The sequence below is a fragment of the Thamnophis sirtalis genome, unplaced genomic scaffold, assembly GCF_051295495.1.
Source record: "Thamnophis sirtalis isolate CommonGarterSnake01/CBP01778 unplaced genomic scaffold, rThaSir2_p1.2 scaffold_2, whole genome shotgun sequence".
Lineage (NCBI taxonomy): Eukaryota > Metazoa > Chordata > Lepidosauria > Squamata > Natricidae > Thamnophis > Thamnophis sirtalis.
In genome coordinates, this window is record NW_028261382.1 from 123,565,436 (window position 1) to 123,591,995 (window position 26,560).

Sequence of the window (26,560 nt, forward strand, 5' to 3'; positions counted from 1 at the left end):
GTCATGTTAGTCATCTGTTTAAATAAACAATTCTATTAGATATGCCAACATTTGAGAGACTGAAAATCTTGATTTAAGATCAACAGCTTACATAAACCAATTGCTAAATGAAGTTTCCTGTTTTGAATGTACTATATTTATTTCCGAAAACAAAAACATGAATTTATAATTAAATAGTCCTCTTAGAATGGATGGATGGATTGAGAGAAAGAAAGAGATTGATGCTACAGAGTTATCATAGAATCTGAGAATTTGGAAGGGACCTCAAAGATAATCCAACCCTCTTTTTGAGATAGGCCTATCTATCCAGCCTTTGTTTGAAGACTACCTTTCAAAGCAACATATCACTTGAGGCAACTTATTCCACTGGCTGACAGCTCCTGTTGTTAAGCAATGCCTCTTAATAAATCTAATTCTTCTTTTCTATAATTGATTTTAGTTCTGTTCTCCAAGGCAACAGGGAACAACCTCCATTGTCTCTTTTGTACAACCATCTGAAGACTGCTATCAATTTTATTTCTGTCAATCTTGTCTTCTACAGGCTAAATAAGCATAGTTATTTTAACTGTTCCTCACAGTACTTGGTACCTTGTCTTATCACCATCTTGACAATCCTTCTCTCAACTCATTGTAGCTTGTCAATGTCCTTTTAAAAATAAAACTAGGTACAGTATTTAATATCAGCCCTGACCAAGACAGAATGGGGCAGTTATTTCCCATACTCAGGACTCTAAGCTTCTGTTATATCAGTTCTTCAGGGTAGACTAGATCTCGAAACACACTCTACATAAAGACTAGTCTTATACTTTATTGAAATATAAACAAAGGCAAATATACATGTCTCAGGGTGTTGCAGGATCCTATGTGTGTCAGTCACCAGTACCAGAAGTTTAGTCTTCTGAGCTTTTGGACTCATGCTGGAGCTCATCTTCAGGGAACTTCTGTCTCACCAGACTCTGTTTATTGAGATAGGCTATAATACAGGTAATCTTTGACTTACAACCATTTGTTTAATGACCATTTGAAAACAGCAACTTATTACCATTTTTCACACAACTGGTGTAGCATCCCCATGATCACATGATCAAAATTTGGATGCTTGGCAACTGGCATGCATTTATGACAGTTGCAATGTCCCGGGTTCATGTGATCACCTTTTGTGACTTTTTGACAAGCAAAGACAATGGGGAAGTCAGATTCATTTAACAAGCATATCATTAAGTAAAAACTGCAGTGATTCACTTAACAACTGTGGCAAGAAAGGTTGTAAAATTGGCCAAAATTAACAACTGTCTTGCTTATTAATGAAAATTTTGGGCTTAATTTTGATCATAAGCCAAGGACTACCTGTATCTCCCATCCAGAACTTAAGGAATGTTTGTTTCTTTATCTATTAAGTTTCATCCTGTTCATTTCACTCCAATGTTCAAGCTTGTCTGAATATATTTGAATCTTCTCTTTATCCTCTGAAGAGTTAGCATCTTACAATTTTGTGTCACCAAATTGATAATCATCATCTCATATGAGTCATTAATACAAATGTTAAATAAAACAGGATCCATGACACAGTCCTGTGGTGCAGTGCACTCTATAATACTCTTCAGTCTGATAATAGTTATTTATGAGTAATCACTGGGTGTAATCATTCAATGAGTTATGAATCCATTTAACTATTATCTTATTCAGTTTGCATTTTACTAGTTTATTAATGGGGATATTGTAAGATAGTTTATCAGATATTTTTTAGATTTCCATAGAGACAACAACCTCTGTTAGACTCCCTTATCATATGCATTATTACATAAATGGAAACTAAAACTACTGTTCTATTACTTTATTCAGAAATAAAATCCTCTGAACAAAGTGGCATTTCTTTCTAATTATGCATGTATATAACTGTCTACATATTTATTTCTATAAGCAGGAAACAGAAGAAACTAAAGATGCAATGTGCTAGAAAAGTTATAAGTAACTCATAATTCAGTAACCAAACAGGCTATAAATTACAACTTTTTTGAATGTATAAATATGAATGGACCAGATTAATATAGTATATGAACCTGAGAATATTTAGAATCAAAGCTTCTTTGATACTTTAATAAAAACATTAAGTACAATATTATATTATTTTAAAAGCCAATGAAGGACAGTAGGGGATGATGGCAAGAAAGCCAACACTCTATTGAATCTACTGACAGTAGAGTTCATTTGATAGTTTGGACATAACACCTGGGAGATCCCATATGCTCCATCTTAAGCTTCTAAAGATAAAAAAGGGAAGAAAATGAAATTATAGCAACTTTATTTAAAAAAAACACAAAAATATCCTTCAACATGTTAGGTATAGCTTCTTTTACATAGAAATGCAACATTTAACTCGAGCATTTTAAAGTTATTTTTAATTAAAACATTATTATGCAAATTTTACATATGGTGAGCTATTCCAAGGAATAAATCTAAACTGTTAAGATCTAATTTTGCTAAAGTTTGATCTTCACTTTTTATCAGCTTCCAATTTATTCATGGATACAAATAAGAAATTACCAAGTTATTCCAGAGTTATTAAGGAAAACTGGATAGAAATTAATAAGCAAAACATAGCATGGTGCTTTTTCAAATAATAACTGATAATACCAAATACAGAACACAAATATCTTAATATAATCTAAAGCTGACACAAAGCGTGATGACTGAGTTCTTTAGTTAATGTATTTCCATGAATATACCAAAGAATATTAAATTCTTAAATAACAGAATAACAGAGATGGAAGGGACCTTGCAGGTTTTCTAGTCCAACCCCCTGCATAAGCAAGAAATCCTGTACTAGTACAGACAAAAAGCCTCTTCTTAAAAGCCTTAAAAGATAAATAAAATTATAAATAAAATTATAAATCAATAAATTGATTTCTGATGTAAAATACTATTTTTTTTATTTTGCAGAGGATAATCAGTTCCAAACACAAGATGTCAGAAACCCATTCAATTCTATCTAATATTTTTAAAAGGGGTAGACTGACCTCTCCTGGAAATAGTGCAAGATACTGCAGTTTTAAAGATCCAAGTTCTCCTTCCATATTTCATGACAGTGGATATAATGAATCAATCAAGGACCCAAGTTTTTACTATACTGATGCAGAATGCAAAGGAGAACAAAATGAAACAGAATATTCTAAATATTTGCATTCTAGTAGCTTGTGCACTTCAGTTTTGTCTCCCATTAAACATAATGCTATTTTATCAGAAGGAAAGGATGCTAAGATACCTCGAGACCATTGTGAAACACCCAAAGTTGCTAAAAAAGACTCAACACTTCGCAGAAGGTTACTTGTGTCAAAAGCAGCATCTGTTGGTACATTGGGATGTTTTGAAAAGCAACTATCATCTCCAGCGAATAATAACAAAAAAACATGTTTATCTCATTTCCTTAGTTTTGATGAAAGGATATCAAAGCATGCTTTGGATTCTCCAAAAGAGAAAAGCTATAAGCCTTTGGCTACCAGTACGCTAAAAATTGAAGAATCTAATTCTGACTGTCAGAAACTGAGGTTTATGTTCTCCCAGCAAAGGACTTCTACAATAGATGATTCAAAACCTAAAGGCAGCTTGTCAGAACCAGGTGGTTTATCACCAATCCAGTCCAAATCCTTTACAATCACTCCTAATGTTTTAACTGACAGTACGCATATATATTTTAGTAATCAGAGTTCGGGGTTAATAAGAACTTCTCAACCTTCATTATCTACTGTAAGTGATGACAAATTTATCACACCCATCAACAATCTTGTTGAAAGATTTAATCTTAATATATCTGAAACAAATACACCATCTGTTAAAGAAATAAGTGACTTGAGTTTGCTAACTCCTGATACTAGTAGCTATAATTCACTTGGGTCTAATAAATCAGAAGATTCCTTTTCAGATCATGAGGGATCCTTCCAAGAATTACTTCAAAATCATAATGAATCTTCCAGGAATCTAAATTCTAAAAGAAAGGTAAAAAAACTACAGCGCTCAAGAAGATTATCCACTCTTTCAGAACGTGGGTCACAATCAGAAAAAGAGGACGATTACAATACCAATACTAATTCAAATCCCAAACAAAAATATGATTTTATCAATGAAGACAATGAATTAGTTTTTAAAGAAGATGAAAGTAAATGCGTGGCTCCAAATTTTGGAAATCTCTCAAATACCCCGGCTTTGCAAGTCATTCATGAGATCTTTATGCAAACCAGAAATAAAAGAAAAGACAAAAAAGATCTGAAGAAACTTGATGGTGATAATTTATCTGTGTTAAAATATATTGTTGCTCAACTAATTGGCAAGAAAATGGGAATAGAAAAATTAGATATCTTAACAGAATTAAAAGACAGAGACTTAAAACATATTCTTGCTACTATTTTAGACATCTTGACTGTGGAAAGCTTATGCAGGTAAGAAATATATATTTGCAAAATTATAAACATTGGATGAGTGTCCCCAATATGGTTTACTTTTTTTATATAAACATAGCTACATTGAAATCACAGACTAATAATAAACGTAGCTCTCTGAGTGCTTATAGTCATGTAGTCTAATTGCAGTATACAAAATGAATGTGCTTTGATTTGAAAATCTGTAAAATTTGTAGAAGCTAATAGCACCAACAAAACATTTAGGAAAAAAATTACAAAAATCAAATCTGAAGACATAGTTTGGTGTGGAATATTTGCTGCTATTGATTAAAAAACAGGTGGAAGGTGTTCCACTATGGTAAATGGAAACCTGAATAAGAACACTCCACTTTTCAACATCTTGTGGTAGTTTTCACTTGTATTCCAACTTTTATTTTTGCTTTGTGTTATGTAATTTCTGACATGGTAGTACTTTCATTAAATAAGGCTTGGAATTGGACAATTAATTATGTATGGAAAAGTATTTTCCATGTGTTTCATGTTAGTCTGAGGAATGAATTATGTCAATATCATATGTATTAATTGCACATATTAGGAATTGAATATTTAATACTAGCATTTGTTTCTCCATAGTAAATGGTGTGAATTGTTGAAAATGATTATTCTATGAATATTTCAATAATTTGATGAACATATATTGTCTTGATTCAGTTTGTTCTTAATCATAACCTCCAATGCAGTTCTGTCACTTGTCAGTATATTAGGAACAGTGTATACTTGAATTATACACTTATACCTACAGTGTATTAGGAATGAAGCAATTCATTCAATTGTTGCATAATGTTGGAATGATACTGATAACAAATCTTTCTTTCAGTATGTGGAAAGTAAGCAAAAACTGGCAGGAAATTGTTGTACATGATAAGCATGCAAATCGGAGGCGTAAGTTGTATATAAAACAGCTAAGAGCAGATGCTAAGGTAACTTATAAATTACACAGTCGTTTTGGAAAGTGAATTGAAAAGACATGGTTTGAACTTGAAGAAAAATTATAACATGACAAATATATATCATCTCAAGTGCCTGTCAGTATATTGCCGAACCTCTGAGTTAGTGGGATGTTAGTAACAATAAACCAGTTTGGAAGTTTATATTAGAAATTCTAGTTTGAACAGAACAATATTAGTATTGATAAAAGTGGATTTTGGCTGCATCTGTTGCATACTGGCCAGTATTGTTCTTGTTGTTAGCATGTGGCATGAGTATGACTAAAAAAGGTAACCTAGTTTACCCCTTCTCTATTTTACTAAAAAGTGTTATATGAAGGCCTTGATTGACAAAAGCTATATGTATGAGTTATGTCCACGGTTATGCCTAGTGTCAACCATATGATTTGATTATATGATTATATCTATTTTGTTAGATATATAACAAAATTAATCTTAAAACACATATATTTGGTATGGTTAAACTCTAAACATCTAAGAAACATCTTTTAAAAAATTATTAAGATGAGGAACATTTATATATTTTTCTGATCATAAAATTGTAAAATATTTTGATAAATGTATACTTGTATGCATTTCTAATTTATTTCTCTGTTGGAAGTGATTTTTAAAAATTGCATTTAAACTGCACTGAGACATAGAATGCTATCATAGAAGATAACCTATCTGTTACACATAGGTTGAATGTGTTGAGTTTGCTTTACATTATGCCCCTATCTGAATTGGAAGATTGAACGGATAGACATTAACATAGGCCAATGTGAAGATCAAAAGGTCTCTTCCTCTATCAACTCTGTAATCTAGAACAAACTTCTAAATGGTTGCCATCATGCTGAAATGCAAGGACAAATAATAAATATTTGGGCATGGAAAGTATTCAGTTTGGATATTAAATTTGAAGATCCCTACAGTATTGAAACTGAATTAATTAGAAAGTTTTTCATATAATTCTTACATTATTATAACTTATCAGACAAACAACATACAAGATATTTAAATGCATGATTGACATAAAATGGTAAATTGCTAATTAATTTTGGTTTTTATACAAATAAATGATTTGTAGTATTGGGTCATTTTTAAAGGTTTGCCTATTGGACACAGAAAATGCTGCTAGTAAATTTATGGTGACTAGATTTGCACTACGACCAGTCCAGGCTCAAGCAAAATCTGTGGTATTACAAATGCACTCATCATGCAATGAATCTTTGACACCAATACGGTATAGCCCTAATCTTCAATCAAGGAGCAAGCGAGAAGCATATATAAAGGTAGGTAACTGCAATTATCTACTTTAGAATAAAACACAAACCAGTCTCCACAATATAATTTGACATAGTCTCTGCTGAATTATGCAAACAAAGATAAAAATATTGGTGGGTGTTGGCGAACATTATTTAAGTGGTGAACATATTATTTAATGAACTTGAGACTATTGTTAAATATTACTGAAAAAGTGATAACTGTTGCCATTAACCTTGTCTCTTGCCCTAATATCTTTTCAAGTATAATGAAGTGTTTTTACTTTTTGTTTAGAAATATAGTGAGCATTCTGCTCCTAAAATATATAATGTGGGAATAAATTAGTGGCTCTATGAAAATGTATGCATACAATATCTAAACTTTGTTTTCCTGATGTAGGTTGCGCAAACCCTTTTCAGTGATGAAGCTTTAAAACCCTGTCCAAGATGTCAGTTTCCTGCTAAATATCAGTCCTTTAAAAAGCGTGGACTCTGTAGCCGGGAAGATTGTGCATTTGATTTTTGTGTTTTATGTCTATGTGCCTTCCATGGGTCTAGAGATTGTAGCAGTTTATCTTCTATGCGGCAAAGTAAAAAAGATGCTCTTCCGGGAAGTGCAAAAAGCAAGAGAAATTTAAAACGACTCTAAGCTTCTTGGAGTGAAGAGAACCAAGTGTGTCATCCCCTACCCCTAAATTTTCTTTTTTATATATAGGTAACACTTTTTAATAATTATGTATTTTGAAAGTATTACTTTTGACCATGAATCAAGTCAATAATTTAAATCTTTGTATCAATATTCTAAATATAAATTTTGATACGTTTTTGAAAAAAAGATATGAAAAAATTTTAAACTCTTGTATTGGTGTTTGCTACTTTGCCAGACACACTCATGAGATTTCAATAAAGTACTTTCAACGTAATTTGAATACGTCTTGCAATCTTGCTTTAGAATTTAACTCTTGTCATTATAAAACAAGAATTACTATCCTGATGTGTGCTATCTTTTACATTTTAATAGCTATTTCTAAATATATTACAATGATAATACAACATTTAAGTCATAGCTAGTAGTAATTGATTAATTGAGAAAACTAAGATGGATTGGACTTATTACATGCATGAGAGACCCCAGGAATTACAAGGACTGTACGCTACACTAAGGAGTTGGAAAAAAAACCCTTCTAAAAGAAAACAGTGACAAACCACTTCTGTAGGTTTGCCATGGACTTCCTCATTTACTATAGATATGTGGAATCAAGCTTCTATAGTAGTGATGGTTAACCTTTTCATAGCTACCGGCCAAAGTGTGTGTGCACCCATAATGCAATGCATGCGCAACACCCCCCTGCCCCAACGCATGCACGTGTGACTCCCATGTGCGCCCTGTGCACCCTGTGATCCCTGCACATATGTGCACGACTCCCTGTGCTCCCACTGTGCATGTAAGTGCATCTCCCACATGTGCCCTGCCCAGCACGCATACACAACAGAGACCTGAAAACCAGCTGGCCAGCAGGCGCGCACGCATGTGCAGCAGAGTTGAGTTAGGGTGACAGTTTGCATGTGTGCAGAGAGGCCTCTGTGTGCCACCTGTGGCACGCGTGCCATAGGTTCACCATCATGGTTCTATAGCATAGAAGTCATATTTTCAAACATATTCATTCCAAATATTATTATTTACTTTTATGGTATCTAATATTTTAAATGCTATACACAGCAATTGAAAAATAAGTTTATGTTTAGCAGACAGGATACAAAAATAAAAGGCAATAAAAAGAGAAAAAAGGAATTTCAGATACTAGAATCTGAAGTTACACACTCTTGCCAATCGTCTGAACTGAACAGGTGAGCCTCTCTGCCTCTGAGTATGCAAATGACTCAGCAGCCTCTAGTTCTCTGGTTGATGGATGAGGCCAGAGCATAACCACCTTCATTTTGTAGTTTCAGAGCAACTGGAGCCAAGTGATCGAACCTCAGAAATCAAAACCAAGGCAATCTGGAGAACATGCTAATATATTTCAAGATAATCACATAGAATAAACAAAATAATTCTTACCACAGAACTATTTTCTTCCCAATCTATGTTCATAACAAATGGCTCTTATAATAAGGAACAGAAATTGTATATATCTCCTTTTTATTTTTATGGGTTCTAAAATATTATGTTCTGTATATGAAAGATCCTGAGCAGAAAAATATATGGCAGCATGTAATAGATTTTGACTTCAAACATCATATTTGGAAACACGATAACTTGCATTGTATGCTGTTTAAATTCATAATTAAACATCTCCAATAGTTGAGATTGAGATCCTATATAGATTATACTTTCCATTCATCTTCCTCTTATAGGGCAAATTTGATTGTTTATTAAACAAATTTAAGTAGCTGCCCAATTCACATATAGGTGACTCTGGGCAGCCTACAGTTAGAATTGTCCTTCCATGATAAGAGCCTTCTCTCATTCAATACTGGAAATGGAAAGAAACCACCACCAGAACTCTGCTAAAGGTTTTATATATTTTTAATATGTACAGTGTTTCAAATGCTTGAGGAAACTTCAAAAGCCTATATAGTGGTACCTTGGTACTCATTGTTAATTGGTTCCGAAGACGCAATGAGTACCAAACAATTTTCCCCATAAGGAACAGTGTAGTGAGTCATAAGGCAGCCGATACCAAAAACTTCTGGTTTGTGCATCAAGTACCAAACAAATGATATTGGGACAAAATTTTCACATTATTACATGTGTTGAGTACCAAATTTGATGAGTTTCAAAGCAACTGAGTACCAAGGTACCACTGTATTTCCTATTACAAAAAAATTACCCCAAAAAAGTAAGCATTCTAATTTTTCTTCAGGAATGGAGCATATAAACTGGATTAATATAGCCATTTCTTGACTGCTTTAAGATCCATGGTAATAGTTCTATTCAGGGACCATACACTTTGTATTTTAATTTTTTAATTTTTGTTTTATGATGTACAGCAGTGGTTCCCAAACTTGGCAACTTTAAGACTTGTGGACTTCAACTCCCAGAAGCTGAGCTGGCTGGAGAATTCTGGGAGTTGAAGTCCACAAGTCTTAAAGTTGCCAAGTTTGGGAACCACTGATGTACAGTATGCTGCCCAGAGTCACTTATTGAGATCCTATCAGACTGTACTAAAACAGTTTGTCATTGAATGTTTTACAATTATTGTCTTAACATGTGAATATTAAACCATGTTTTGATATAATAGAAATTAAAACATTAACTAAGCATATTACTTGGTTTATCATGTCATGCGACTGCACAAAAAGCAGCAATTTGGGAGCAATTTGGAGCTAAAGCTGTTTATAGTGATAATACCTTGTCTGTGATTGCTGGAGCAGCAGCAAAATCTTAAGCCTCACAACAGGAGGCTTTTCTTATGATTTTGTCAGCCCAATGTTCCAACATAAATTGCTCAGAAATGAATGCATAGTATTTATCTTTGCAACGTCATGGAACAGGGATGCAGTTTAACTTATTGAGGGCATGGTAATGAATATTACAGGGCTTCAGTTTCTAAATGGATTCTTCTGGCAACACCAACATGTCAAGTGAACTATAAAATGTGATATAATTTGTGGGATGATTTGCCAGGCTTACATTTGGGTAATGGCCGGCAAGTGCCAATGATGTTTTTGTAATGCTATCTGCCTTTTTCAAGCAGTGGAGGGACAGATGGTTGTGTTGCAAATATGTAACATCTCATGGGCTCAGCCAACTTTTACTAGGTTCCAACTATATGCTTTTTTATGCCAGATAAGCATTCCAAGGGATATATGTAAAAAACATGATTGGCTTGGTTCAGATTTGTTGTTGTTGCATTATGTGTTCTACATGCCCCAAATCAACTCAGCATATTGTTCAAGCTAAACCATAAACATATGTTAGTAATTTTTAATGAAACTTCTGAATATAAATGTGACCCCAGTCTATTTCCTTAATGCTAACTTGCCCGATTGACAATATGCACTACATAGCCCTAACGAAACAAAGCACAGTATTTAATCCAAAGACTGGTTTGCTAGTTGTATTTTTACCCATATGCAATCGCTTCATCTTCTAGATCAAGCTAACAATCTCGTAAACCATATATGGATGTAGATGTACCCATGACTTAGTGATAGGGCATTGCATGCTGAAGTTGTTAGTTTTAATTTGAATGACAACTCAGTTGTTAAATAAAAGGGTTGCTAAATGAAAAATCCCATAATCATGTTTACGATTTTACCTAGGATAGTGTGTAGTAACTGTCTGTGATGGCGAAAATGTGGCTGAGAGAGAGAGACGCTGTGAAGTTTGTAAATGTGGGCACTGGTCACAAAGCTATTTTTTCATCACTGTTATAACTGGGATTGGTTGCTAAATGATACAGTTGCTACCCTACCTTTGATTCCTATCAACAATTAGATTGCAATATTCTAGATTAGTTGCAACTTGGATAGTTTAAGTGGCCCATGAAGAACAAAAATGGTCCATTCCATATACAACTAAGCTCTGCTTCATCAAGACTTCTTCATCAAGACCTTTTTCCAACTGGAAATCCACCAAAATGGCTCCATTTGGCATATTGAGCTGAGATATACAAATTCATCCTGATTTCATAGCTGAAATCTCAGCATTTAGGTTGAGGACAATCCAGGAGGACACCTAGAATGCATATCTGAATCGTGAAAGCTGAATCTTGAATTCCTAATCTGCCTGATTGACAACTGGAGGATCTCTGTTTTATCTATGATTAAGCTTCAATTTGTTCGCCCTCCTATAAGCAGGCTGGACACATGCAACAATCAAATTAAATGAATAACATAAATATGGGATAAAAAGAACAAGCAAAATAAAGAATCCCTTCCAAAAAGGTTTTGTCACAGCATGGAAATATCTTGGTTCCAGTTGCTTATGCTTTTCCATGACTAGAATGAAATTAATTATAACTGAATCCATGCCATATGAATTCAAGTGATATAAACCAGACAACAAAACACCCACACTCTCCCTCTGAGTACTTTAAGCTGCTGCCAGAAGATCTTGTGAGAAACTGAGGGCATTTTTTCATTGTTGAATTTGGATCTTCAGGGAAGCCTGTGCTGAGAGGCATGTAGGAGGGTTTGCAATAAATAGGCTCAGAGAACCAAATATCTTTTACTCCCCTGATGTTTGATATCTGACACTCTACAGCATAGCCCTGTGAGTTTCTCTTTTGAGATATGCTGGATTTCACCAGTAGGGGACATCAAAGATTCATTTTCAGAAATATACCTATTTTTAATCTTGTACTAAGGTCTATTCATGGCCATTGTAAACTCAGCATCATAGATTCATATTCCAGTTCTTCCTGCCAACTATATTCAGTGTGTATTTAATATTTAAAATATGTTTTCTTTGGCTATCAGTTACAACTTACTGCTCAGAGAAGTCTTGGTTTATTTCAATGAGATCATGTAAAGACCTGAAAGCAAGAGGATGGAAATTGGATGTTTAGGACTAGAATGACCTTGGTCTCTGTAACTGCCAAACATCTGTCTGAAACAAAAGGACCAGCATATATAGAAGGGCATTTGTTAGATATAAAAATATTCAACCAGGACTCTGTTCTTGGTTTGTTTATGTTATAATCCTGGGAAGACTAGGATGGCTTAATCAGGGGTATTCCTACTTTAGTTTCCAGAATTCCATGAATCATATTCCCGAATTAGTGGTTGTTCTTCTCCAAGTAGTTCTCTATCTATCTATCTATCTATCTATCTATCTATCTATCTATCTATCTATCTATCTATCTATCTATCTATCTATCATCCATCTATCTATCTATCTATCTATCTATCTATCTATCTATCTATCTATCTATCTATCTATCTATCTATCTATCTATCTGGAGAAGAACCACTAATTCAGGGATATATTTATATATATTAAATGTTACAATTATGTTACAATGCAGATGAAAACCAATAAAAGAAAAAAAAGTGCTAAAAGAAAAGAATAGAAAAAATAAAAAAGAAACAATAATGATATAGTAAAGAAAAAGAAAAGAAATATATAAAGAAGTAACTTCCCCTTCCTCACAATTATAAACAATTGTAGTAATTTATCGCCTTCTCCTAAAATACAACACACTTTCTCTTTTCCCCATAACTTATCTCTTTATCCATAAACAAATCTGTAAAACATTATTTCAGTCAGCAGAAGCCCATTAAGGTTTAGCAGAGATAGCAACACATCTTTTTTAAACATGATCAATAAAACAACTTTATAGTCCTTTACTTTTAACAATCTTAGTCTTTAATCCCTTCAAATGATGTCCAAGAACTTGACTTCTTTTCCTGTTTGTTCTTTGTCAATTCCTACAAATCAGTTTCTAGTTTAGTTTTAACAAAACTAAATCAATATAATCACTCTTCTGGCTTGTTATTTATGCTTTTTTACAGGAAATTATTAAGACATCTGCATGTATCATTTGTATATTCAATATATCCTCTTCTCCCAGATCATTCTTTTAGCTTGTAATTTGTAAATCCACATTCAAATCAATTTCAGTCTGGTAGAACCTCTTCCTCTTACACAACATCATTTATACACAGTCTATATTGGCAAACATTTCTAAAATTAATTTGAGTCCATTGTTCATAAATATCTTTCAATATATCCAATGTAAAGTATTTTGCTCCATTCTTTTAGCAAATTGCGTTTAAGTACTTCTTTAATTATAATCTTCAGTTTCTTCCTGTTTCCTCTGATATCCAACTTTGAAAGTCTTATCCTATCATTTTTCTCAGAATTCAAAACATCAACCATTTGGAAGGAATCTTACAAATAATTTCAAAATCTTCTTTCAAATTGATATGGATCCTCAGACAATTTCTAACTTTTTCAAAACAACACTATGCTCACCCTTTTTCGATTTATTCCCTGAAACAAGATTTCTCTAAGTCCTTAAAATCTTATTTACAACTTTTTTGTCCCACCAATGTCTATATATGTATGCAACATATGATATATATTTCACAGTACATAATTATATAAGTGTATCCTACTCATTTTCCTTACTAACTGATGAGAAACACAACCTCTCTACTACTGAAGGTAATGCATTGCCTGACTAGCAATCATTTGTAGTTTTTTCTATCCGAATTGGCCTCATCTTCTTTTAAAGCTACCAAAATCTGCCACTATGACTTCATTTCTCACTCTGTCATCATTATCCACCAAAAATCACTGTAGAAGTCAGATGATATTTCTTGCAATTTAAATAATCATCCTCATGCATATAGGAATCTCTGACAATGAAAAATCTGAAACGTCTAACTTGATGTTTGGAAAAATGTCTATGTAGGTGTCCACCATGTGTGTTTGTCTGTGTGTGTGTGCGTGTAACATACCAGTTGTATAGAACTTTAAATGGGAAATAATGAAAATAACAAGTGAAACAATTCATTCATAGAATGGAAGTGTATGACTGGCCCAAAGGTAGCCATTCATCTGAATCCCCTGGACTAACCTAAAAGGTTGTTGTTAAACATTGGTAGGAGGGAACCTTGCCAGATAAACACAGGTTAAGAATTCCACCCAGTATAATCGTCACCAAGGCAGCCGCATTAGCTATTGCCAAATGCATCACAATAAAAATGGCCTATGTTGAAAATAAGATTCATAGATTTCACTTCATCTTTGATCCGACTATCCAAATTGCATCTGGTGGGAACTACAAACACGTCGTTCGGTACTTTCTCCATCCGATTGATAGACCAGGCTTCATGACTATCCGAGCTCCCGGAGAAACGAGGGGTCGGGGAAGGGCTGCGGAAACTTGTAAAAGTGAATCGGTCCCTGGCCAATGTGGAGGGGAGAGAGGAAAGAGAGAGAGGGCATCAGCTTTGGCCGGCAGGGCGAAAGCAACTTTACTCGCCCGAGAACGCCGGAAGGGAAGGCGAGCATAAACCGCATCTTCCGTTCATTCTTAGCTTCTTGGAAAAACTACCAGCGGGGAGAAGTTCTCCTGATTGTTTCAAGTTGGCGATTGTCGCTTCTCTCCGCCTCGTTTCATCCGGCTGGGTAGTGTGGTGGAGAAAAGCCTCTGCTCTCTCCCGCTAGCGACCAATGTTCGTGTCCTTGGGGGTCAATGACTGCCCTCGTCTCCCTCCCGCATTGTCACCCGCAGCTCCATAGCAACCTAACTAGCTTCGCTGTGAGACCGCACAAACCAGGCAGAGGGCCAAAGCGCAAACTCTTGACAAGCCCTTTGCGCTCAAAATTCGCCTTGGAAGTTCGCCGCAGGCAGCCTCTTCAGCGGCCCCAGCGGAGGAGTGTTGTTCTTTCCCCTTTCCCCCCCGCGCCTGCCGGAGAAGAATGAGGCTTTAACTCGAACCCGGGGGCGGGGGGAACAACAGGGCTTCTGCAGAAGAGCCGGGGCGCGCGTCCGCACCATGCGAGAGAAGAAGCTCACTACTGGTAGGTGCCAGAACTGAGAGGCTGCCCGGGGCTTGCTCATCGTGATCCAGAGAGGGTGGGAAAGAAGCGGACGCTGGAAAATGCCAGTTCTCTCGCCCCCTCCGTTCCCCCCAGCGTTGTCTCACTATTCTAAGGAAAGGCACGATCAGAAAAGAGAGTAGTCAAATGTTTTCTGGACAACACCTATCATTTGTGAACAATGAAAACACAGAAGTCCTGATCTGCTCTTCCAAAAGCACCGCTCAGATTAATCTTGGGGTTTCTTTCCACCTTTGCAATTCGTCTATAAAATTAAAAGTGACCCCTCCCCCTCAAACCATTCCTCTTTTCATGAATAATATTCAATTATTGCTAAATGGTAAAATCTTCAAATTAGGCGTGCTTTGACTGCAATTTTCTCAGCAGCTGTAAGGTTTGTCATTGGCTTTTTGCAAGAAGATTCCCCCTCCCAAGATCCCCCCCCCCAAGCCTATCAGCCCTGGGATCCTGTGCTGGTCTTCTGCTGAAGTAGTAACCCTGCTCAGCTTTGTCCGGGTCAGTTAAGATTGGCTACTGTGTTAACGTATTATTTTCTTTTGACCCCCAAAATAAGCGCTTGGCCTTTTTTGGGGGAGGTCTTATTGTTTTTGAGGTACAGGAGGCAGTGAGCATGGTCACCTCATGGCTGCTGCTGTGTTGCAATATTTTCAGGGAGGGCTTATTTTAGTGCATGCGCTCAAAAGCCCGACTGGGCTTATTATCCGGAGAGGTCTTATTTTTGGGGAAACAGGGTACTTGATGATCCAATGTTGGCAAATGGTTGTATAAATGCAGAATTGGGTTCCCAGCAAAAGATCTTAAGGAAACAAAAGAACACAATCTAACTAAGAATGAAGTAGCTCTCATTGAAATAAATGAAAGCTTAACTCTGGTTAATTTTCAGTTGGGCTGTTGCACCCAGATTAAATACTTTTTAACATGAATATGCCATATATATATATATATATATATATATATATATATATATAGATAGATAGATAGATAGATAGATAGATAGATAGATAGATAGATAGAGATAGAGATGATATAGATATAGATATAGATATAGATATAGATATAGATATAGATATAGATATAGATATAGATATAGATATAGATATAGATATAGATATAGATATAGATATAGATATAGATATAGATATAGATATAGATATAGATATAGATAGATAGAATGGAAACCAAATCCCGTTTATAAAAATGGCATATTCATGTTAAAAAGTATTTAATCTGGGTGCAACAGCCCAACTGAAAATTAACCAGAGTTAAGCTTTCATTTATTTCAATGAGAGCTACTTCATTCTTAGTTAGATTGTGTTCTTTTGTTTCCTGTTTTGTTTCTATATATATATGGACCACTGAGCCATGACACAGGTCCCCATATTGACATAGGGATAAAAGTGAGGAATCTGCTTTCTATCATTCCTGCTTTCTTCACATCAGTGATATTATAGAGAATTATTGTTCAGCAACCTACAGAAAACAGCAGATGATACCTCATCACCAACCAAAGGTTTCTAGATCCAAGTTTGTTGTTTTTCTCTTCTGAATCATTTAATTCTCAGAAGTACTTCTGATATTTGCTTAGGAATTTAACTGAATGAACTAAAAATCTATTACTTTCAGTGAAAGCTAATTCAGCAAGCCATAATGAATGTTCATGGACACTTCATTCTGAAACACCAATTTAGTCTGACACAGCAGTTATTTCTCTGACATTTGTCTTACAAAACTAGAATTTAGAAAATGAGATATTTTTAAAATATTCAAACTTACTATAGGATTGCCAGGAGACTTAGAGAAATAATCAGAATTGTTCTTGTTCTTCTTTCTACATATGTTAAAGCTTCTTATCATAACCTTTAAAATATGTAGAAATTGGTAGATGAAATGTTTTATCAACCTAGTAATAACTTGCTAAGAACTGCCCAACAAGCTTTTTTATGCAGGAAAGGAACCATTTAAAAATTGGCTTTCTCCTTGCTTAATGGCAAACATACACATTATAAACATGTTGAAAATATCCTATATGTTGGCATGAATATTTTAAAATGAATGGACCCCATAAAGAGATCTGTCTCCCAAAATTCTTCACTATTCTACTTGCTTGCATTTAACAAGCAAATAAAATAGTGTTTTTACAAGGAAGGAACTCTTTGGGTGTATGATTTATTTGGTTATTGCTGTTTCTAGTTGTGTGAACAGGAACTTACAATCGGTGTATTGATCTTGGGGGTGGCAACTTATGATTACTGTACAGCTATTCTGCTTTTACTGATAACTGATTTTGCCATAACTGATAATTGGCTACTAATAAAACAACCAAGAATTTGTTTTTCTGAATAACTTTAATAACTTCATAATTGGTCCAGAGAACTTTCATTATTAGATCTACATTATTAATACTATTTTTGTTTATGTTTCAGTGCCTCCCTCCATAAGAGAAAATGAATTTGTAAGTAAACTGTTTTCCTTGTCTCATTGCAAATTGTTGAACATAGTAATTTAATTCTCTAGTATTTGACACATTTTCAGATAGATAGCTATGCTGACAATGTGTTTTCCCCAAAAACAAGACAGGGTCTTATTTTCTTTTGACCACCAAAATAAGCACTTGGCCTTATTTTTGGGGAAGTCTTATTATTTTTGAGGTGCAGGAGGTGATAAGTGTGGTCACCTCATGGCTGCTGCTGTGTTGCAATATTTTCAGGGAGGGCTTATTTTCAGGGGAGAGCTTATTTTTAGGGCATGCGCTCAAAAGCACGATTAGGCTTATTATCCAGGGAGATCTTATTTTCGGAGAAACAGGGTAGAGTATAACTGACATTTAAATCTCCCCTGCCCTCTATTTATGTTTACCTAGTCATTTACAACAACCAATCCCTAGTATCTTACATGCATTTTTTTGCAGAGAGAAGAGTCTTAAATGTGATATGATCTTGATTCTATCTCTTTATTTATGCAACCATGTTATTATGCAACCATGTTATTGATGGCAGAACATTAAATATTTTGAATCAGAAATTAGTTCCACCGAATCAAATGCTTTTCATTCCACAGTAACTGTGAATATTATCGAAGACATACATACATAATAATTTGAAAAGGAATGCAATGGGAGCATTAATTTAGAAAGTTTAGAGCCCTCCCTCCAAAATCTTTCCTCTTACTTCAAACATCCTTTGCAGGAGGAATGAGATACATGGAGCATTGATTCTCAATCTTGGCAACTGTAAGATGTGTTGACTTCAACTCTCAGAAGTTCCAATCCAGCAGGCTGGCTGGAGAATTCTGGGAAGTGGTCCACACATGTTAAAGATATCAAGATTGAGAAATATTGATATGCAACCTCTTCTTCCATAGGTAAGTTGCAGGACAAGGCATCATCTTCCTGCCTGAATGGCCGTTTTCCATCTGCACCTTTCCAATTCTTTCACAGATTCTGATAGAGGAAGAATAGGGAGAGCCAAGTTGGGCCTTTAAAGAAAGGAATAGCTTCAGAGAGAGGAACGTGGCTTTCCTTCCCTAAAGGCCTTGTCCTTTTCATAATTCAGCCTGCCAGATGCTCTAAAACCTCTGTTTAGAAGTCAAATTAAACAGGAAGTTATAAACAAAACAGGAAAGAATTAAGTGCATTGATATCTCAGGCCCTTTCCCCATTAAGCAGTGGATAGTGCTCTTTGCCCATTGTTGGGTCAAAAAAAAAACAGCTATACAATTGCTGATCCATAAACTTGTATTGCCTCTGTCACTTGTGTTCCTGGTCCCTGCCAGTCACCGGATTGGCCTTCAAGGTACAAAGTCTAAAAGGTGTGACACAATTTGAGGCTATTCTCAGAATAGGAGGAAAAGCTCTGTTTTAATAACAGTACAGCTTAGGCCAGTGATGGTGAATCTTTTCGGCACCAAGTGCCAAAAAGGGTGTGTGCGCCCCAGAAGAGAAGCTGCCTAGTGGGCATGCGTGCACCGGGAAATGAACTTCCAATTTCTGGTGCACGCATGCGCATTGGCAAGCTTGTCTTCTGGTTACTGGTGCACCTGCATGCACACTGATCAGCTGCCAGATGTGCATGTGCACAATGGAAACCAGCTCTACGGGTTTCTGGCACTGCTGAACGCCCAAAAAACAGCTGATTGTCATGTGCACACGCGTGCCAGAAACCCTGAAGAGGAACGGGTGACACCACACGTGCCAGCCAACATGGCTCCACGTGCCACTTTGGGCATGTGTGCCATAAGTTTGCCATCTTGGGTATAGGCCAACGTGAACTCAGCTCACTTTAAGGACAGAGAAAGGCAATGTCATAGGGGCACAGCAGAAAGACAGAGATGGTTTGATGCAGATGGGGATATTATTTTGGTGAAGCCCAACGTGCCTTTTCAGAACTGAAGTATGGTCAGAGGTGAAGAAGCTTCTTGGATGAGAAGTCAAATGTCTTCAAAGAAAAAACAAAGCCCAGTTGCCTTTTAAAAAGGCACTTTTGGGGCAACCACGAACTGGATGTCTAAGAATCTCCATAGATATTTTGGTGAAACGCACCAATTGAAACTTCACTGCCTGCCCTATCATCTCATCCCCACCCAAGAATCTGCTTCTTTTTGCTCTGAAAAAGTATACGTTATATAGGACCAAATAATTTGACCCTATTTCTAGAACAATTTTAGTTCAGTTTGGCTCTGCCTAAGTGAGTCAATCTGGAATTGAAGAAAAAATGTGCTGAATTGTCAAAGTAGGTGAATTACTTGATGATAAATCAGCACACAACTTTCTGGCAGAGATTTGCTTTCTAGCTGGCAGCCAAGTTAAGATTTATACATGATCATCAGGATACTAAGGGCGAGAAAATCCATTTTGTGGAATAACATATATTTGTTACTGTACAATACCATCCATCCCTTACAAGAAGTTAAGAACAAGAAAAGGCTTAATATATTTTACATGTAATTTTAAACATAAAAGTGGAAAGTTTTAGGCAGTAGTATTGCTGTAATATCATATGGTCACAAAAATATTGTTTTAATTATCTGAAGTTATACTTCTTTTATCTGTTCCAATAAGTTAAAAATATATCAACAATTTTACTTAAACCAATAGTGCATCTTCTAAGAGCAGGTAGAGTGCTATATACAAAATAGTGGGGAAACAGAAATAGTAAATAAGTGCTTCTCTGAATGTTTGGGACAACAAACAGCTCTGCTAAATCTAATAATGTTCAAGAAAGGACAAGAATATTGAAAAACTGAGAAGTCTAATGGTAGAGCAACATATAGCCACATAAACAGATAAAGGATTACAGCCTAAGATTTATATGCACAAATGGATTACAGATAGTCCTTGATTTATGTCAAATTGGGTCCAAAATTTCTGTTGCTAAGCAAGACAATTGTCAAATGAGTTTGCCCCACATTACAACATTTTTTGCAACAGTTGTTAAGTGAATTAAGTGAAATCAGTTCTTAAATTAGTAACATGGTTGTTAAGTGAATCTGGCTTCCCCATTGACTTCACTTGTCAGAAGTTTGCGAAAGCTGGTCATGTGACCCCAGGACACTGCAACCATTATAAATATATGCCAGTTGCCAAGCGTCTGGATTCTGATCATGTGGCTATGGCAATTGGGATGCGGTGGCTCAGTGGCTAAGACACTGAGCTTGTCGATCAGAAAGGTCAGCAGTTCAGTGGTTCGAATCCCTAGTTCCGCGTAACAGAGTGAGCTCCCATTACTTGTCCCAGCTTCTGCCAACCTAGCAGTTCGAAAGCAAGTAAAAAATGCAAGTAGAAAAATAGGGACCATCTTTGGTGGGAAGGTAACAGCTTTCCGTGCGCTTTCGGCGTTTAGTCATGCCAGCCACATGACCACGGAGACATCTTCGGGCAGCACTGGCTCTTCGGCTTTAAAATGGAGATGAGCACCACCCACTAGAGTTGGGAACGACCAGCACATATGTGCAAGGGGAATCTTTACCTCTACCTATCGCAATACTGCAAAAGTTGTAAGTGTGAAAAGCAGTCATTAGTCACTTTTTTCAGTGCTGTTGTAACTTCAAACAGTCACTCAATGAATAGTTGTTAAGTCAAGGACTGCTTGCAATTTAAATAATATTCTAGGTTGGATCTAAAGGACCACATGTATACGTATCTTTTTATTAAGGGCATTAATGAAACAGAATACTTCCACAGCCAGCTTTGAAAACAAATTAAGGTTTTCAAAGGTTTAAAACCAGAAGAGTTGACTATGAAATATGTCTCTCAGACTGATTAAATAGGTCTCTCCAGGATGCTGGCTGCAGAATTCTGGGAATTGAAGTCCACACAACCTACAGTTGCCAAGGATGACAACTATTGCCTAGTGGAATATGTCTTATAAGCAAGAAATATCTTTTCATAATCAAAAACTGTAGAGTGGAATCATGCTTAGGTTGTGCTAATGTCTTACTTTAGATGTACATATGAAGAGTACATAGGCTTTTTCCCTGAAGAAGAAAACTAAAGGACCTTGGGGTAGGACCAGCAATGAAAAACATCTGCTCCTTGATTGCATTGAGTTATCTACAGGTATAATTGCTATAGGCCCCCCCAGCTTTTTTTCAGATTTCCCTCTCTTCACACATTCATAGCGCTACTACTGTCTGAACAACAGGATTTCTTTCTTTAATGGAAAAGGTATCTAACTCACCAAAACTGCTGTTGACACTACAACACATATGCATAGCACCAATATGGACAGTTTGCACATTCAGTAAAGCTGGGGAAGATCTCCTGCTGCAAAAATCCAAACATCCACTAGATGGCAGCAACTGGTTTATAATTTCTATTTACCGCCATCAATTGATTATCTAGGTTTTTGAAGCTCAGATTCCTATGTAATAAGTCTGCATTTTAAACAACATTCATTATTCAGTGAATGTTGAATAGTCAATTGTTATTCATTCAGGATTTTCATAAAGTTTAAAATGTTAAGAATAAATATTTGGTTGTTAGATGTCTGTGGAGATTGTCAGTCATCCAGGTCATGATTGTCCCAAAGGTGCTTTTTCAAGAGGCAACTGGACTTTCTGATTTTTCATTTGAAGACGTTTCGCTTCTCATCCAAGAAGCTTCTTCAGCTCAAGAGAAGCGAAACGTCTGGAAAGGAAAAATCAGAAATTCCAGTTGCCTCTTGAAAAAGCACCTTTGGGACATTTGGCTGCTCACTCATGGTGTTAAGTATGAAATGTAGATTTCCCCCCCTGTCTTGGGATTTATCCTAACACTTGAGGTTTGCTTTCCTAACATTTACATTATTCTGATGCTAGTACTATTACAAAGGGAATAATAAAAGTAGATATTAAATATTAAAATGGGAATGCAAATATAATTCTTGTAGAAATTATAAAGGTTTTTAAAAGATTAAAAATAAAATTACAAACCTCTTCTGAAAAAAATCTTGCCAAGAAAACTTCAGGAATTTTTCCAGGCACTTACCAGGAGTTAGTATTGACTCAAAGGCACATGCACACCCACACAGTTTTGAAAGTCATATGAATAATGTCATACAATTGAAAAGGTTCACAGTTGGTATTTTCAATAACATAGATGTCTGCATTTTTTCTCCCGCTTCAAATTCCCTAACTAATAAGGGATTTGTTTTCTATTGGTTTCTTGGGCCAGTAAAGCCATTAACATTCTTTTTTGTCATAACCCGTCATTTACACTGCTGTCATCAGCCCACTGTGACTGATGAAATGTGAAATATGCTATAGGACACAGTAATCTGTTTTTAATAACATTTTTAACACAAAGTCAGTGGGAGGTTTTTAATTCATTTGAAGGGTGCTGCTGCACCCTCCCCATTAATTTCGGAGGTTTGCTAAGATTTGTCTTTTTCCAAATCACTACCTAATGCAAAAGGACTTGATTTGCATTGAAGATGTTAGAGTCACATTGAGGAAGGGTAGCTGTTGCATCTAAATCTAATCTTAAGTGTCCTTCAATTGATTACCAAATTGAAAATGGAAAGCTGAACAGGTAGAGTTCATAAAGTTACAAAACCAATGTATCCCAAAGCATAAAACTTATGGGGAATGTAGCGGAAGCTGCCAATAAAGGAGAAGAATCCAAATATATTACCACTCCAGATGTTTTGATGTTCAGCTCCCTTCATTCCCCAGCCAACATAGTCAACCTGGGGGCACAGCTGGATATAATATAATGGAATAGAATCTTGCTATGATAAAGATTCCAATATCTTTCATTGGAAGAGTAATGATTTACTTTCAGTGGAATTAGGCTGAAGGGTCTGGCTTGAGAATGATTCTTCTGCTAGTCCATTGGGAAACTACAATTGGTTAGTGATGGTTATTTGTAAATGGATCAGGCAACAAATGATAGAGAAGACCTTGGCCTGAGGCCCCAGTCAGCTGAAGAATTTACCAATTTAGCTTGTATTATTAATTAGTCTGGTAATTCTCATATAGGTAGACCATAATCTGACCTGATGTGGACCAGAATCGGAGCCACGGTGGTGCAGTAGTTAGAGTGCAGTCCTGCAGGCTACTTCTGCTGACTGCCGGCTGCCTGCAATTTGGCAGTTCAAATCTCACCAGACTCAAAGTTGACTCAGCCTTCCATCCTTCCGAGGTGGGTAAAATGAGGACCCAGATTGTTGGGGGAAATATGCTGACTCTGTAAACTGCTTAGAGAGGGCTATAAAGCACTGTGAAGCAGTATATAAGTCCTATTGCTATTCTGCAGGAATGCTGGAAATTCTTAACCACTTCTACAATAAGAAGAATTGTCCTTATTCTACCACATCACATCCCCCCCCCCTTTTCTCTGTTCTCACAGGAAGAGTATTTAGCAACTGACAATATACTTGTAGACTTCTTCAATGAATTTTTGGGTCTCCCAGTAAGTATGACACATATTGCTCCAACATTCCTTATAGTTAACCCAATAAAATTGATTGACTAGATTGTTACTATATAGACTTATACTGTATATACAAAATATGACTCATGCAAGATATTCTGGCTTACTTACCCAATCCCTCTTGCTTTGTCTCAAATCCTAAACTGTGTTCCCAAAGTAGTACATACATTAGAAGCTTTACAGAAAACTCCCTCAGGAGAACGTTGTAATTATCTCATGCTGGAAACCTCAGCAAATGTCTTAAGGCAACAGTGGTGCAATTAATGGAAAGGCCAAAACAGAAAGAAGCTGAGAATTCTTGACCTGTTCATCACTAGCTTTTCTAAGTTTGTTCTATTCAACTTTGTTACGGAGTGTCTGATAATGTCCAGTTTTATTTTGCTGCAGCTCTTCATAGAAATTATTCAGGGTAATGCTAATGGAAACCTGATTACAGTTTGGTTCCCAGACATAAAAAATTGGTATATGGGCAAATGGTTAAAGTAAAAAAATATATGATGCTATTAATTGTTTACTTTACTACAAGAAAATATTTCAATAAAAGAAATGTTTTTAATGTATTACTATGTTGGAAATCATCCTGCAAATTGGCACTTTTGTTTCATGCAGCCAGCCAATGGATTGTCTACTGCTAAGTTACAGAAGTACCTTTTAAATAGTTCTTTGTTCTGAATTATATCAAATGGATATAATGACTTGGATTCTTTTTTGAGAACTTCAATACAAACTGACCAAATCCATATATCTTTGGCTAATGTGCTGATTGGAACCATTACCATTGAGATTTCTCCACTCAGAAATTATCATTTTCATTTTAATATATCCCCCATTCATTTTGCAAATGTGAAGTGTCTCTCTGTGTGTGTACATCTTAAATTGTAAATATATATTTAATATATGCATATAATTAGCAATAAAATGTCTTGATTATATCTTTCTTTAAAACCTGATGCAGATTAGTCCAGGCACTACATGGAAAGAAACATGGGTAAAACTGATGAGACAGAACAAACCTAATATAAAACATTTTGTGGTTGGATCAGATCACCATGTAAATAGCAGAGAGTACACCTTTTCAGGGACTGTACAATGATTCTGTAATATAATACAAGTCTTCCTCCCTCCCCTGACAAAAAATATATCTGGTCACCATGCTGTCTCAAAGAAGAATGGAATGCCTACTTGCTGATTTTCTAATTCTTATAGAAATCAGAATTATTGCTCCTGTTCTTGATAGTTTTGTCATTTTGTGTATCTCTCTGACCTCTCTCAAGAAGAAGAGCAGTATTGAAATAAATTAATGAATAGATAAATAGATAAGTAATATGAAATAATACCATAGTATGCTTTCTTCAGTCTAGTGCCCTTCAGGTGCCTAGGACTCTCACTTCCACAATCCATGATCATTGATCATTAGCTGCATTTAGTTGGGACTTGTTGTCAAAGCATTTGCATGGACCCAAATTTGAGGAATGATCTTAGCATACCTCCAAGTGGGTTTAAAATGTTTTTGCATTGCTATTTGATTAAATGTAATTTGACTCCTCATACACAGATTAGAGATAGAGGGCTCATTGCTCAAATAATGTACCCTAATTTTTTACTGCACTTCAGTGATTTGGTCCTTTTGCACACTTTGCTTCTGCTTCTTAACAATCTTATTATCTACAAGTGGAATGAATCTGAATGAATCCTAATCATGACACATGTTGTGGTAGAGCTTTCACTATGTGTTCTAGCAAATATGTGCTGGGATCATGTTTGACTAAATCAGAAGACAGTTGGTAATTCATGATTATTGTATACACGTTTATAATATATTGCTTATTTTATCCACTTGCATGAGATACCACATGATTTTTTAAACTCACACTATAAGAAGTCTGTGTATATAAGGAGTGGGTTTTACCAACAAAGATTTCCCTGCGTCTTCCTATGTTGATTGCAGGTGATTGCAGTTTGCCTCCACTGGAAGAACTGGATTCGACTGGTCAGCATATGTTCAGAGCTCTGAGATGTCAAATGTGACACCTCCCATACTCCGAGCTTCTTTGCATATGTAGGATCTAGTTCAGAAAAGTGAAGTCACTTGTTGGATTGAGACATGTGCCTTTGATTAACTTAGTAGTTTGGCCTAGGCTTATTGGCGAAGACTATTAGTTCTTTCATTCCATCCTTTTATATACATTATAATTGATTGGTAGTCAAGCATCCAAGATGACAATACAGTTTATATTTAAAACATTGTTATTGGCATCTGTTTTATTACATTAGAAGATCCAGATGTTTTCAATTTAATTAATTGGACTGCATTTTGGAAAATGGGTCTTTGGGCTCCATTGCCAGAGTTGAAATTAAAAATAGATACAAGTGATTAATTAATGTTATCCTTGGTTAGTTTTCTATATAAATAACACATAACTAAAATTATCTAGCATCTGTTAAAATAGTTCCAGATTGTAGAATTTACATGCTTTGTTCACATATTCTCA

General features: G+C 35.7%; 2 protein-coding genes across 3 annotated transcripts in view; both read left to right on the forward strand.

The window, feature by feature from the left end:
• Nucleotides 1-2,949: 2,949 nt before the first annotated feature.
• On the forward strand, nucleotides 2,950-7,491 carry FBXO43 (F-box protein 43). The gene is made up of 4 exons (XM_014060836.2): nucleotides 2,950-4,433; nucleotides 5,272-5,374; nucleotides 6,487-6,672; nucleotides 7,043-7,491. The coding sequence occupies exons 1-4, from the start codon at nucleotides 2,965-2,967 to the stop codon at nucleotides 7,289-7,291; spliced, it is 2,007 nt and encodes a 668-aa protein (XP_013916311.1). The 5' UTR covers nucleotides 2,950-2,964; the 3' UTR covers nucleotides 7,292-7,491.
• A 5,561-nt stretch (nucleotides 7,492-13,052) lies between these two features.
• RGS22 (regulator of G protein signaling 22) overlaps nucleotides 13,053-26,560 on the forward strand; it is a 107,277-nt gene continuing 93,769 nt past the window's right edge. Inside the window, exons 1-3 of one of the 2 annotated variants that reach the window (XM_087706816.1) lie at nucleotides 13,053-15,121; nucleotides 17,584-17,612; nucleotides 23,985-24,047. In XM_087706816.1, the coding sequence (XP_087562942.1) occupies nucleotides 15,097-15,121; nucleotides 17,584-17,612; nucleotides 23,985-24,047 (117 nt within the window). In that variant the 5' untranslated portion in view covers nucleotides 13,053-15,096. Of the gene's footprint in view, nucleotides 15,122-17,583; nucleotides 17,613-21,599; nucleotides 21,660-23,984; nucleotides 24,048-26,560 lie in introns of those variants that run through there. The other variant, XM_087706817.1, reaches the window with a different exon arrangement.

Coding starts and splice junctions, on each gene's coding strand:
- FBXO43 (XM_014060836.2), top strand. CDS start 2,965: ATGTCAGAAACCCATTCAATTCTATCTAATATTTTTAAAAGGGGTAGA. Junction 4,434..5,271: donor ACTGTGGAAAGCTTATGCAG/GTAAGAAATATA, acceptor TCTTTCTTTCAG/TATGTGGAAAGTAAGCAAAA. Junction 5,375..6,486: donor AGCTAAGAGCAGATGCTAAG/GTAACTTATAAA, acceptor TCATTTTTAAAG/GTTTGCCTATTGGACACAGA.